The 13,860-nt window shown below is 50.4% G+C and overlaps 1 protein-coding gene across 5 annotated transcripts in view; it reads right to left on the bottom strand.

The window, feature by feature from the left end:
- Positions 1-13,860, bottom strand: part of ACSF2 (acyl-CoA synthetase family member 2) — a 26,502-nt gene extending 12,642 nt beyond the window's left edge. The window contains exons 1-6 of one of the 5 annotated variants that reach the window (XM_060290732.2): positions 13,384-13,507; positions 9,751-9,847; positions 1,516-1,620; positions 1,131-1,326; positions 626-754; positions 331-384 (exon numbers count right to left, since the gene is read on the bottom strand). In XM_060290732.2, coding sequence (XP_060146715.1) covers positions 331-384; positions 626-754; positions 1,131-1,326; positions 1,516-1,620; positions 9,751-9,791 — 525 coding nt within the window. In that variant the 5' untranslated portion in view covers positions 9,792-9,847; positions 13,384-13,507. Of the gene's footprint in view, positions 1-330; positions 385-625; positions 755-1,130; positions 1,327-1,417; positions 1,621-9,750; positions 9,848-13,383 lie in introns of those variants that run through there. The other 4 variants (XM_030839829.3, XM_060290733.2, XM_070044482.1 and 1 more) reach the window with 4 other exon arrangements.

Raw genomic sequence — 13,860 nt, 5'->3', positions numbered from 1 at the left:
CTGTAGGAGGGGAGCGCCCCACCACGGTCAGCAGGAAGACCCAGCCTGGGGATGTGGTGGCGTCCTAACAGTTGCTCTCCTGCCCACACACACCACCACCACGACACACACATGCACCACCCCCGACACACACACACCACCCCCAACACACACACTAGCCTGTCTGACCAACAGCCCACTCTTCCCACCCACCGTCTAAGGAAGGACAGACTCTGGGGGTCACTCCCTTGAGCATGGCCCCCCAGCCCAGTCAGCCCTCTATGACAACTGGAAGCCCCCTGTGCCACCAGCTGGCTCCCCCGCCCCCACCAAGGCTAGGAATGGGCCTACCTTCTTGAGGGCATACTCCACCTCCATAGCCTGGTAGGCTGGGTTCACAGACACCTGGTGGAGACAGAGAGGGTACATCATGTGTCCTGGGCAGACTCTGTCCCTCTCACTGCCCCTCCACTCTCAGAGGCAGCACCCTGTACCTTCAGGCTTCCTTGGTGGGCTTCAGGAGAAAGCACCAGCTGGTCTGAAACCAGCCAGGCACCGGTATGATTCTGGGGCCAAGGGTCAAGGGGGTTCCCCTGAATGATGCCCCCCCCCCACAGCCAGCTGTGCCAGGTAAGCCCCTCCTCACCAGAATGATGCCTGCCTGGGCCGTGGCCAGCTGCATGAGTACCCATGCGTAAGAGTTGGGTCCCCACATGCCCAGACGGTCACCCTTGCGGAGGCCAGTACTCAGGAGCCCAGAAGCAGCTTTGTCCACCTGGTATAAACAGGGCGCAAAAGGGTGAGATGCAGGTGAGCAGAAAGGGGCCCATGACTCGCCCCTTAACCTTTGGCCCAGGGGTTCACATCAGAACCACCTGGGAACAAGGGACAGGCAGATACCTAGGCCTCAGCAGATCTGGAGGCGGCTTGGGAACATGCGTAGTTAACCAGTGTCCCAAGAACGACTGATGCAGGAGGCACCTGGGCCACCTCTGCCTCAGTCCTGCCCTCCTCTCCTGACATCCCTTGGGGCTCTCAGGCAGCCCCAGCACCCTGCCCCACAGCTAGGCACCACCCTTGCTGCTCCACCCAGCCAGGGCAGCCTGGGGGCCAGCACCTGCCCGCTTTGAGGGTTCAAAGTCAGGACCCACCTCCTCCTTGAGCTGGGCAAAGGTCAACCTGATGTTTTCGTGGTGGACGACCAAGGCCTCTCGGTCCGGGACCCTCTGCGCTGTGGCATTCAGGCATTGCCCCACAGTCTTGTTAATGAGGTGCAACGTGCTGTGGCCCTGGACGTGGCTGAGGCCTCCAATGGGCAGGGTGGCGGTGCGATCCATCTCTCCAGAGCTGTGGGGAGAGGGGCTGTGGGCTCAACTGCACCAACCCAGGCGTCGGGCCACAGAGGCTGGCACACCCCGCTGGGAGGTAGGCTGCTTACAATGTGTGCGGGACACTCCAGAAGCTGTCTGATCCGCCCCATCCCCAGGGACCATCATCATTTAACTTAGGACCTGCTTCGCCCTTGGGAGATCAAACCTGGAGGCTGACGTCCTGTCGTTAATCAGAGAGAAGGTTCTTTTCCCCAACCTACTCCCCAGTTTCCACTCAGTGCCAGGGGCCTGGAGCCTTGGTGCCAAAACCCTGGAAAGGGAAACTGAAGTCAATCACGCTGATTTGACGAAGCAGGGAGGTGGGCTGTGTGGGCTAGGAATGGCCTCATCCTACACACCGCTTCCTCCTAGTGAAAAGGCCCCTGGGTATGTGTCAAAACCCACAGAATAGTCTAACACAAGGACTAAACCTTAATGGACTACGGACTATAGTCAATAATAACGTACCATACTAGTTCCGTAATTGTAACAAATGTACCACACTAATGCAGATGTTAATAGCAGGGAAACTGTGCCGGGGTGGGGTGGGGGGTGGGTATAAGGAACTCTATGTTCAATCTGCTCAGTTATTCTGTAACTCTAAAACTGTTTAGGGGGACTTCTCCGGTGGCGCAGTGTTTAAGACTCCGCGTCCCAATGCAGGGGGCCCAGGTCTGATCCCTGGTCAGGGAACTAGATCCCACATGCATGTCGCAACTAAGAGTTCACAGGCCACAACTAAGGAGCATGCCAGCTGCAACTAAGGAGCACACATGCCACAACTAAGGAGCTGGCGACCTGCAGCTAAGGAGCCCGTGAGCCGCAACTAAGGAGCACGCCTGCTGCAACTGAGACCTGGTGCAACCAAATAAATAAGTTAAATAAATGTACACTTAAAAAAATTAAAAAATAAAACTATTAATTACTAAAACTATCTAAAGTCTATTCATTAATTAAAAGCAAAAACGAAAAAAGGTCCCCAGCAATCCAAGTGTCACAGGCCCAGGGCTGCTCGTGCCCGCTTCGCTGCCCTGGGTGACAGCTGCTGGGCTCCCACCCAGGCCCAGGTGGGAGTGTGGTAGCTCTCAGACCCTGTGCTCATCAGAGAGGGCATGCTCCAGGACCCTTCCAGGATCCTTCCAGGCCTCCTCTGGGCCACCACTGGGTGGTCTGGGCCCCAGGGACCCTTCCTGACGATTCAGTCCTGCAGCTGCTGAGCTGAAAAGACCGAGCCTGGCTTTCACTGACTGACCACTTATGGCTTATGGGGAAGAATTTCTGGGAAGAACAAGGTAGGCAGGGCAGAGCGGAGCAAAACTGGTTTTCCCTGTAAAGGGGTGAGGAGACCTCATGTCGCAGGAGGGCGGGTCCCAGTGTGGGCTGATGGGGAGGCTGTCCTGACTTCAGCGAGGCGGAGCCACACATTGGGAAGCGAGCGAGCACTGGGCTGGAGTTGGGGGCTTGAGGTCTCATCCCAGGGGTACCACCCGCTGGGTGGGTGGCTGTCACAGACACCTTTGGTGTCCCTTGACATGTCTCCTCAGTGCATCTCTGGTTTCAGCTGCTGGGACAGTTCCTTGCGGTTCTGTCTGCTCAGGGACTCCCTCAAGTCTCCCCTTCTTAGCTGGACAGTTCTGGGAGGCATCGAGTCCCGGGGGGAAGACCCTGGTTGCCTGCACACACGCCATACTGACTTCTCTTCTTGTCTCCTCCACACTCCCTCACTCCTACTTCCTAGGATCGCAGATAAATCACCAGCACCCAAGTCCTTGCTCTCAAGAGAATCCAAGTTAAGATACCTGTGTCTTCATCCCTCTAGGCCTCAGCTTCCCCACCTATAAAGTCTGACGACTTGGATCAGTGGTTATCCTCAAGGGGATGCTATTTACCTACCTGGGCAATCTTCTCAAAGGGCTGTAGGGAGTCACCTAAGCCAGGTGTGCTGGAGCAGAAAACAGCCAGGTGTCACGGGCCTCTGAAGCCCTGCCAGCAGCCCACACTCAGGTTGACAAACCTAAAGAACTACTAAGGTAGTTCCCTGTGGTCACCATGACACCCCTCAAGAGAGACTGTGTACCCAAATCCTTCACTCACAGGCATACTGTGGAGGGCGTCCATTTTTGCCCCCTGGGAAACACATATGCTCTTTTCTTCGGGTTTGCCAAGGTGATAGGGGCAAGAGCAAGCATGTGGAGAAAACCTGCTTAAGAAGAAAGTCAACACAGAGGAAAGTAGGAGAGATGGAAAGAGACAGAGAGACAAAGAGAGACAGAAACAGAGACAGGAAGACCCAGTGACAGACTTAATCTTGCGATTGTCGAATACCTAGACCCAGTCACGTGTTAAGCCTACCTACCTCTGGACTTTTCACTTCAGTCAACAGTCAATAAATTCCCTCTTTCAATTTAAGCCAGTCTGGGGGTCGGGGAGGGGAAAGCTGAACTCCATTTGCAACAACATGGATGAACCTAAAGGACATTATGCTTAAGGGGAATAAGCCAGACACAGAAAGATTAATACTGCATGATCTCACTTATATATGTAATCTAAAATATGAACAAACAAACAAATTTAAGCCAGTCCGAGTTCGGTTTCCATTGCTTACAACTGGTGAATCCTAACTATATACATTTTTTGCGTTCAGTGGCTTACCACTGCCCTTGAAAGCCTGGCAGGCCGCTTCCCAACAGCCCAGCATCTGGATTAGAAGGCAGAGAAATACAGCCAGTATTAAACTGATCTCAGTATTAAACTGATCTCAGTATTAAACTGATCTCAGCCAGTTTAATGGTCACATTGTCAACAGATCATTAAAGGTGGGGAGCGGGGGCATCTGCCTGACAACACGGGCCCTCTTCTTCTCAAAATGACCCGGAGTCCTATTTTGTTTGGAATCTGGTTTTCTACACATTCACCATGGTTTTCAGTGGCTTCTTGGAGTGTCTAGTTGGCAAATCAACAGGTTGATTAATGTGCCCCCCCGCGAAATGCAGTTCAATTGCCCTGTGTATTATCTCCTTTATCTTCATGGTGGCTCTGATAGATGGTATGAGAGAGACCCCCAGTAGCCCCTTCTCCCTTAATAATACACCCTCAGATGTTCACCTGGCTATGGCCAGGTGGAATAGAGACCACATTTCCAAGCTTCCCCAGCAGGTGGTCTGGTCCAAGAATAAAGTTCTGGCCAAGCGGACGTAAGGAGAGGTCGTGAGTGCAGGTTCTGAGAAGAACCCTTAAAGAGAAGCACATCTTTTTTTCTTTCCCACTGGCTGTAATGCTGCCCATGACAGTTCTCTTGGACCACATGGTGAGCTTGGGCACCACAGAGCAACAGACAGAAGGGCCTGGAGTCTGACAGCAGGCTCTACCATGCCGGCCACAGACTGGCCATCTCCCAGAAGAAGAAACTCCCATCTCCTAAAACCACGGTGAGAGGGGATTTTTGTGATACACACGAAGCCAATTCTGAAAAATACAGGTGGGAATTATGAACTCTCATTGTACAGGTAAGGAAACTGAAGTGCAGAGAGGCAAAGTGGGCTGCCCTGCTGGTAAATAGCTGAGCCTGAAGTGGAGAGTTCAGTACCACTGCCCCAGCATTACAGCCTTGCCTGCCCAAGCCAGGGAGAAAGGATGGGATGGGTAATTCTCTTCTTTAGGCTCTGGATTTAGTCCCTAACTGATCAACAGAGATTGTCTAATCTCAATTCTATTTTTCCACAATTGTTTACTAATTGAACCCAAGAAACTGGGACTGCGTAGGGCAGGGTTGTGGTGGAAACAGGTTGCTCCTTCAGAGGATTGAAGGGTTCTAGAAACACATATCAATGCAATTTGCTCATAAACTTAAGAACCACGCATCGTTTGGAAAGACCGAGTGCAAACACCACTGATTCTACGTCCCTCCTTCCTCAGATACTCCCAAGCGCCTTGGTCAAGAAGGGTGGCCTCTTCTTTTTCTACTCTTAAACAAAGTGGCAGATACCCCCATTTAAACCTGAAAAAGACAATAAAGAGATTTGGTTTCAGGAAAAGTTGTTTGCTTGTTTGTGGAAAGTTTAAGGAGTTGGAGCAGGACCGCCAGGAGTCCCAGCTGCTACCAACTCAAACAACTAGAGTAAGCCTTTAGCTATGCGCGCTGGGTACTATAAAACGCCAGGTGGGAGTGAGTCAGCCAGGCGGGAGCTGGGAGGGAACTGGAGACAAGGTACAGCCCCACCTAAAGCTGTCCACAGAGAATGGGCCTGTGAAAATTCAGGCCCGGATCGGCTGCCAGATCTGATTTCATAAGAGAAGTCAGGAAACAAAGATTTAAAAAAAAAATAATTCCTTTGACCTTTCATCTTTGGCAACTAATGTGTTCACTGTTTTATCCTCAGTGCTTCACAGGGCCTGGAATGTAAGAAGTGCTCAAATGAATGACCAAAAGAATGAATTATAAATAATGCACATAACCCAATTAAAAATAAGCAAACAACTTGAATAGACTTTTTCCCGAAGAAGATATATGAATGGCCAACAAGCACATGAAATGCAAATTAAAACCACAATGAAATACCACTTCACGCCCACTAGGAAGGCTGTAAACAAAAAACCAAAATATCAAGTGTTGGTAAGCATGTGGAGGAACCGAAACTTTTTTTCCGTTGCGGAGCACAGGCTCCGGACGCGCAGGCTCAGCGGCCATGGCTCACGGGCCCAGCCGCTCCGCGGCACGTGGGATCTTCCCGGACCCGGGGCACCAACCCGTGTCCCCTGCATCGGCAGGCGGACTCTCAACCACTGCGCCACCAGGGAAGCCCAAGACTAACTTTTATGCAATAAGGCAGGGCTGCAGGCTGCCCATGAAGTTCATGTGCTGTCCTCTTGGGCAAGCCTCAGTCCTCAGTCAACACACTCACCCTTGTGTGAGACACAGCTCCAGCTAAATGTGCCAATGCATCTTCTAGCTCATGGCAGATGAGAGGCAGGCTCTCCTCTTCCATCTCCCTTGCACATCACCCCAAGATTCATTATTCAACCCAGCAGCCCAAGTACTGCTCACTGATCCACGCACCATGGGGCTGCATTCTTGCAGGGGTGGGGGGGGGCTCCTTTCCCTAATTTTCAGAAAGACACTAGGCTAGTGGTCAATCTGGGAGTAGAGATGGCAGATGGTTGGGCTGGAGGGGACAACTTTTAACCTGTAATAACTGTTTTATCCTGAAACAAAGTTATTTTTATGTACCCACAAAGATGAGTGACACATTTATACCAGCTACAACATACAACTAGTGTTCAAGAAAATGAAGGAGCTGTTGTGACAAATAAAACCCAAAGAGCACTAGTGAATGGTCATTTTCTTAACTGATGGCCATTTTAATGTGCAGTGGCCACCAAGAGCACGAGAATGACTATGATGTTGAAAGGTCCTCAGCAAAAAATAAGAATTTCGGGGGCTTCCCTGGTGGCTTAGTGGTTAAGAATCCACCTGCCAATGCAGGGGACATGGGTTCGTGCCCCGGTCCGGGAAGATCCCACATGCCACGGAGCAACTAAGCCCATGTGCCACAACTACTGAGCCTGTGCTCTAGAGCCCTTGAGCCACAACTACTGAGCCCACGTGCCGCAACTACGGAAGCCCACACGCCTACAGCCCGTGCTCCACAATGAGAGAAGCCACTGCAATGAGAAGCCCGCGCACTGCAATGAAGAGTAGCCCCCACTCTCCACAGCTAGAGAAAGCCCGCGCACAGCAACGAACACCCAACACAGGCAAAAATAAATAAATTTATGAAAAAAGAATTTCGACCTAAGTCTCTTAGGGTAAAAAAAAACACCACCTCAAAATAGATCACAGACTGCATGTAAAACATTAGAAACATTTAGAAAACAACATGGGAGAAAACCTTTAGGATCTAAGGCTAGGCAAAGTTTTTAAACTTGACACTACAAGCACGATCTATAAAATTAATAAACTGACCTCATCAAAATTAAAACTTTTCGCTCTGCGAAAGACCCGATTAAGAGGACAAAAAGATGAGATACAGAGTGGGAGAAAATATTTGCAAACCACATATCTGACAAAGGACTAGTATCCAGATTGCATAAAGAACTCTGAAAACTCAACAGTTAAAAAAAAAAAAATTCAACTGGAAAATGAGCAAAAGACATAAAGAGATACGTCACCAAAAAGGATATACAGGTGGCAGATAAGCACATGAAAAGTTATTCAAGGGACTTCCCTGGTGGCGCAGTGATTAGGAATCTGCCTGCCAATGCAGGGGACACGGGTTCGAGCCCTGGTCCGGGAAGATCCCACATGCCACGGAGCAACTAAGCCCGTGCGCCACAACTGCTTAGCCTGTGCTCTAGAGCCTGTGAGCCACAACTACTGAAGCCCGCGAGCCACAACTACTGAAGCCCACGCGCCTACAGCCCATGTTCTGCAGCAAGAGAAGCCACCGCAATGAGAAGCCCGCACACCGCAACGAAGAGTAGTCCCCGCTCGCCACAACTAGAGAAAGCCCGCATGCAGCAACAAAGACCCAACGCAGCCAAAAATAAATAAAATAAATCTATTAAAAAAAAAAAAAACAACAGTTCTTTGATGATATAATATTGGGGACCACAAGGTGTAACTGGGCTGCCCAGTTCAGTGGGCCTAGAAGCCACACCATCTCCATCACTCTCTGCTGGGATAGCCCCTTGACACATTTGTTAGACCTATTCTGAGGCCCCCACTTCTCAGCTTGCCTTTATGCTGCCACACCCAAGAGGTGAAATATTGAGCATAGGAGATCATGTCCTTTTCCCCGTGGTTATCAAGGAAAGCTAAACTGTTTAATGTATAACACACACTTTCATGAATTTTTTGTCAAGATTAATAGGTCACTCCTCCCAAAAGCAACCCTTGATTTTTGAGCAAAAGAAGATAGACACAAGAGTATATACTCTGAGAGTCAAGAATAGACAAAATTAATCTATGGAGATTAGAAATCAGAACAGTGATAGTCTCTGGTTGGGGAAGGGAACTGACTGGAAAGGGGCACTAGAGAAATTTCTAGAACTGTGCTGTCTATATGGTAGCCTAGTCACATGTGGCTCTGGAACACTTGAAGCATGGCTAGTCTGAACTGAAGTGTTCTGTAAGTGTTAAATACACACCAGATTTGGAAGACTTTATGAAATAAAGAATATAAAATACCTCCTTAGCAATTTTGAAAAGATTGATTACCTGCTGAAATGATATTTTGGCTATACTAAGTTAAAGAAAATATATCATTAAACTTATTGCCTATTTCTTATTACTTTAATATGGCTACTAGAAAACATAAAATTCCACATGTGGCTCACAGTATATTTCTACTGAACAGCACTGTTTTAGAGCGATAGACAAGTTCTGTATCTTGGGGTGTTGAGTAATGGGTGAATACATTTGTTAATATTCATCAAACTGCACAACCAAGATTTGTGCATTTTACTGTCTGTAATTATACCATAAAGTCCCATGATCTTTCCACCACCCAACATAACCTTCCTGAAGGAGTCCACAGCTTACAAAGAACGCAGACTACAAAGAACCCCCAAGGTAAGAGCTACAATGAAGATTTTGAGCAAGGCACTCTGTATTGGTGGAAGCTTCCTTTTTTTTTTTTTTTTTTTTTTTGCGGTACGCGGGCCTCTCACCGTTGTGGCCTTTCCCGTTGCGGAGCACAGGCTCCGGATGCGCAGGCTCAGCGGCCATGGCTCACGGGCCCAGCTGCTCCGCGGCATGTGGGATCCTCCCGGACCGGGGCACGAACCCATGTCCCCTGCATCGGCAGGCGGACTCTCAACCACTGCGCCACCAGGGAAGCCTGAAGCTTCCATTTTTAGCTCGAATAAAACTGATGGTGTATATGTGTTTTTGCAGAGAAAGTAAACAGGAAATTATTATTTGAGTCCAGTAAACTCAAGAAGACAGAGGACCTGAAATACTTGGGGTTAGGAGGCATCCATGCTGCAGATTTTCCCTTGGGCCACTGTTCGGGGCTCATGGGGAAAGTACACAGGAGCCAGGGGTGGAGGCTGATTCAGAACACCTGCCCTTGATGGCATCACTAAGGTGCATACAAGGTTTAGCTCTTAGCTTTCTAGGGTCAAAACCCTCAATGTTTTCTGTTCACTCATAGAGGACTAGAGAAAACCAGAGAGTCCAGAGGTTAGGAAGAGTTCATAAGGGTTTAAGCATAAGTAAGATTTCATACAAGTATGAAGGCTTCCTACTTCGACCACAGCCCTCTTGGATTCAGGGATCCAAGTCTCAAAGCCCAGCCTCCTTAGGAATCACAGAATGTCCACAGAAATACTGCAGAGTGCTTCTTATCCAAGTGGCCTATTTTACAAAGAAACCAAGGTCCGGAGAGGTTGAGAGACTTGCCTAAAGCCATACTGGTCGGGCTGGGCTTGCTTTCCTGTCATTCAGCTCCCAAACCGAGAAATACATGCATGCCAATGAGATTCACAGAACATCGTTCCTAAGGTAGAAAAACAGCTTGTTTATTTCTGAAGGGAGAGGCCCCTGGCAGAATTATTGGTTCCTGTCATTTATCAGGACACTCCTCTAGCAAGGCCCCTTTAAGAGATGCAATTACATCCTGTACTTTGGTTTGATCAGGGGGGAAAAAAAGCAGTCCTTTATCCCAACACTCAGCGTAATCACGGATGGGTCTGTCAACACAACCAGAGCAGCCCCAGCTTGGTTTAAGCAGTTACCTCTGCCAGAACGTCTTCCTCCTGCTCTCCAGACAAGGCTCTAAACGGTGGGTCTTGGGGGTCATTGCAGGAATGCGCAAAGCCATTGTTACATAAGTACTTTCTGTCTCATAACTCATTAGCACCAGGCTGCGGGTAAGAATTTTCTTACGCGACCTCATTTAACTCTCACTCTCACGACAACACTATTTACACATAACAAAAGTCTCAAGTTTAACTTAGTCCCAAAGCTACCAGCTAGAAAGTGGTTCTTTTGAACTTAGATCTGTCTGGCTCCAAAGTCTTTGTCTGTAGATGGAATAAATAAATAATGTGGGAGATGTTAGGAGGGCTTCCTACGCAGGGTTCAAAAGAGTTCAAGCACAAGCAAGAGTTTATATCAATACAAGTATACAGCCTTCATCCTTCAAACCACAGACCTATCATTGGAGGGATCAGGCTCAAATTCCAGCTTCTTTAGGAAGTCTTACCTAATCCCATTCCCACCTATCAGATTCTTCCCTGCTTTGATTGACACTCTCCTGGTAGAGCATCCTTACTGCCTTGAATCAGTGGGTCTATGATCCTTCCCTGCAGATCCCTTTCTGGCAAAGAAGCCACTGGAAACAAGTTCATTCATCCTTGTATCCTCCACTGCACCCTCTACAGCAGATTGCATACCTACTGTGTGCAAGGCAGGAGAGGTAACTAAAACCGATGTGTACCAGTCACTGATTACAACGTCCAAATTTATAGTTTATTTTCTATTATTACATTTAGACCGGAGTAGTGAGTAAGGATATCATTACCAAATCCCTTGTTAATCATCTTTGGTAGATTATGGGAAGGGTCTATTTTTCTATTGTGATTTCTACCCAAAACACTTCCTAGCTTAATATAATCCCCTCATATAGGGACAACATTTTATAGTTTCCAGTACTGGTCCCACCTGATTATAGGCATCCCCCTGGAGGGTGGTCCATGAAGCCCACCCATGCCCTTGCACCAACCATCAGCACTGAGTCACTGGAGCCCCCGCTCTGAGGGTGACACCTGATTCTGAGAAGCTTGAGCCACGGCTCTCTCTGTCTTTCCCAGCTCTGAATGTTCCCGACACCCTGGGCGCAGCTGCCTCACTGGCAGCCCCAGGCCAGCGTTAGAGGTCTGAAGGAAGCGCGCTTATTGGAGCTTCATCAGGAATCGCATTGGATTCTGCCCTCCTAGGCTCCCTGAAGCTCCAGACTAGACCATCTGCCTTCCCTGGGGATGGGGTTGTGTGGACAAGGGGAAGGGGGTCTGTAGAGCAATGGGCAGCTTCTGCTTTCCTTCTGGGGAAAAAGGCTGTGGACAACCCTGACTTTGATGGATAGGGGAATGTCCAGAAGATCCAGGGGCTCCATTTAGGGCTGGGCAGAGGCTGACATCTTGGTAACTGGCCAGAAGAGAACCAGGTGCAATGAAGAGGCCACTGAGGAGGGAATCCTCTCCTACCTTCAAATCACTTGAAATTCCTACCCAGACCCCATTTGGAGGTTCTCAGGTACCAACTCTGCCCCAAAGCAAAGGCTGAGAAGAGCAAGCCTTTGTCAATCCAGCATGTAGGTAGCATTAGTGACAAACTCCACGGTTAGGTAACATACTCAAGGTCACGCAGCTATAACCCAAAGCAGTCTGGCTTCAAGGTTCTTGCTTTTTCTTAACAGACAGAACTGGGGATCTGATAGGTAACAGGCATGGGGTGTTTGTCAGCAAGAAAGCAGGCTGTATGTGACCAGGTCAGAAAGAGCAGAGGACAGAAGCCCTGGAGCTTTCCACACCATGGCACCTAGAACACTGACTAGTGATCATCTTGACTTATCTTCTCCCTCACTAGACTACAAGTTCCCCGAGGACTGCGTTCTCTGGCTTTCATAACCACAATACCCGCCCTGTGCTTGACGTGACGTACGTTCTCCGGAACATCTGCTGAATGCTCGAGACTCTTGAGGGCTTCTTAAGGACAAAGTAGGTGCAAAATCAGGTCAAACCATCATAGTCAGTAGGTAAGGCCTCAAGCACAAGGGAGTGGCAGGAATGGGAGGGAATTAGGCCAAATGCTCAGGAAATCTTTCTCTGGACACATGGATCTCCTCCTGACAGAGTCAGAATTTCAGTGAGGCCTGGTGCCCCTACTCTGCAATTGTAGGCCTGCAGCATGTAAGAGACCTGCTTTGTTAACACATAAAAAGTCAAAGGTCAGGGGACTTCCCTGGTGGGGAAATGGTGAGAACCGTTTTCTTCAACAGAATCCCATCTGCTGACCTGCCCTGAGCCACTGGGTTTTCCCAGAAAATTAAGCCTAGTGATCTGAAAGCACTGCATGCTTTCTATCTTCAGAAACCAGCAAGTTCAAAATGTTGTGATCTTGGAGTTTTAGCCAAAGAGGAGGAAATTGCATCTCCCTCCAACTTCATTCCTTTTTTTTTTTTTTTTTTTTAACCAAGCAGTTCTCTCAGAGAACTTTCGGCTTCTCGTCACTTTTCCATGCCCAGACCTACACTCCACCTGGCATCCAAAACTGTGTCCTGACCTAGCTGGCTGGCAGGGCAGGCTCAGTGGTGCCCAGGCCTCCCCTTGCTGGGCGCTGAAGATAAAAGCCACCACTGATAACATCAGCGGGAGCCCAGCTCTGCTTAATCAACACACTTTCACATCTGTTATCTTACAGGGAGGTAACATTACTTACTGTGTTGCTGTAGAGGCAGCAAAACTACTTGGAAACACATCCTCCACCTGCCAGCCCCCATCCCACCCTCTGCATTGAGGACAGAAGAAAACAGGCCCGGTAGGTAGCAAGGAGCCAAGCGGTGTTTTAGGAGAGGGGAGACTGCTGAGCTTAGTGGCCTAGGGTGGACAACACCGGGTGGAAGATCCCCAAGTTTATCCCTGCAAGGGGTCCAGCTCAGAGGCAGTGTCCTGGGGACAGAGTACAGGCCTTGCCCCTGCCCCTCCCCCTCGGGACAGACCGCTAACGGCTCCCACTTCTGGCCATCAGTGTGCCCGCGAATGGACGAACCTAAAGTCCCAGACCAGAGCCCAGAGTCAGTGCACGGTCCCTGCCAGCCACCAGCCGCAGCCCCAGTCTGCGTGGGCCAGGCCAGCATTTCCTGTTGCCTAGGTGCCAGGTGCGGGGTACCTACTCTCCCGCGTGTGCCGCCCGGAGGTGAGGCAGCCGCGGGCCTCCCAGCCCGAGCGCGATCGGCCCCCAGCGAGGTTCCGCAGGACCCCCAAGATCCCCTCCGGGAGACGGAGCCCGTCCCTCTCCTCCCAGGCCGCGTACCTGAGGGGACGGACGCCCCACAACCCCACTTCCTGCCAAACCCGGGAGAGGCCGACCCGGGCCCCCAGCACCCACGGGCTCCGGGCGCACAGCCTCCCGACGCGCAGCATCCCGACGTAGACAGCCACGGCTCGCCACTCCCGCGTCCGGGCCCGAGTAAACTTTTAAGTGCGCTGAGGCGGGGCGAGCGCGGAGCGCGCGGGGAGGCGGGAGGGTCGCCTCTGCCTATGGGTTGCGGAGGACTAGGTGCCGGCCGGGCGGGGCGGGGCGAGGCGAGGCCTGCGAGGCTTGGAACGTGCGGGGCACCTTCCCCTTGACCCGCCGCCCTCCGCCTCCCACCCTGTTAAAACGGCCCTGGTTTCCTTCTGGATCCGACGTCCCCGGCCCGCAGCCCAAGGCAGGTCTCCCTTCCCAACCACCAGGGGCTTGGGTTTGGGGGCGCAAGAGCGTATTGATTTCCTAGAGGGGGAGCCAGCG

Source organism: Globicephala melas, chromosome 20 (assembly GCF_963455315.2).
Source record: "Globicephala melas chromosome 20, mGloMel1.2, whole genome shotgun sequence".
Lineage (NCBI taxonomy): Eukaryota > Metazoa > Chordata > Mammalia > Artiodactyla > Delphinidae > Globicephala > Globicephala melas.
Note: the sequence above shows the minus strand (reverse complement) of the source record. Positions and strands in the feature narration are given on the sequence as shown.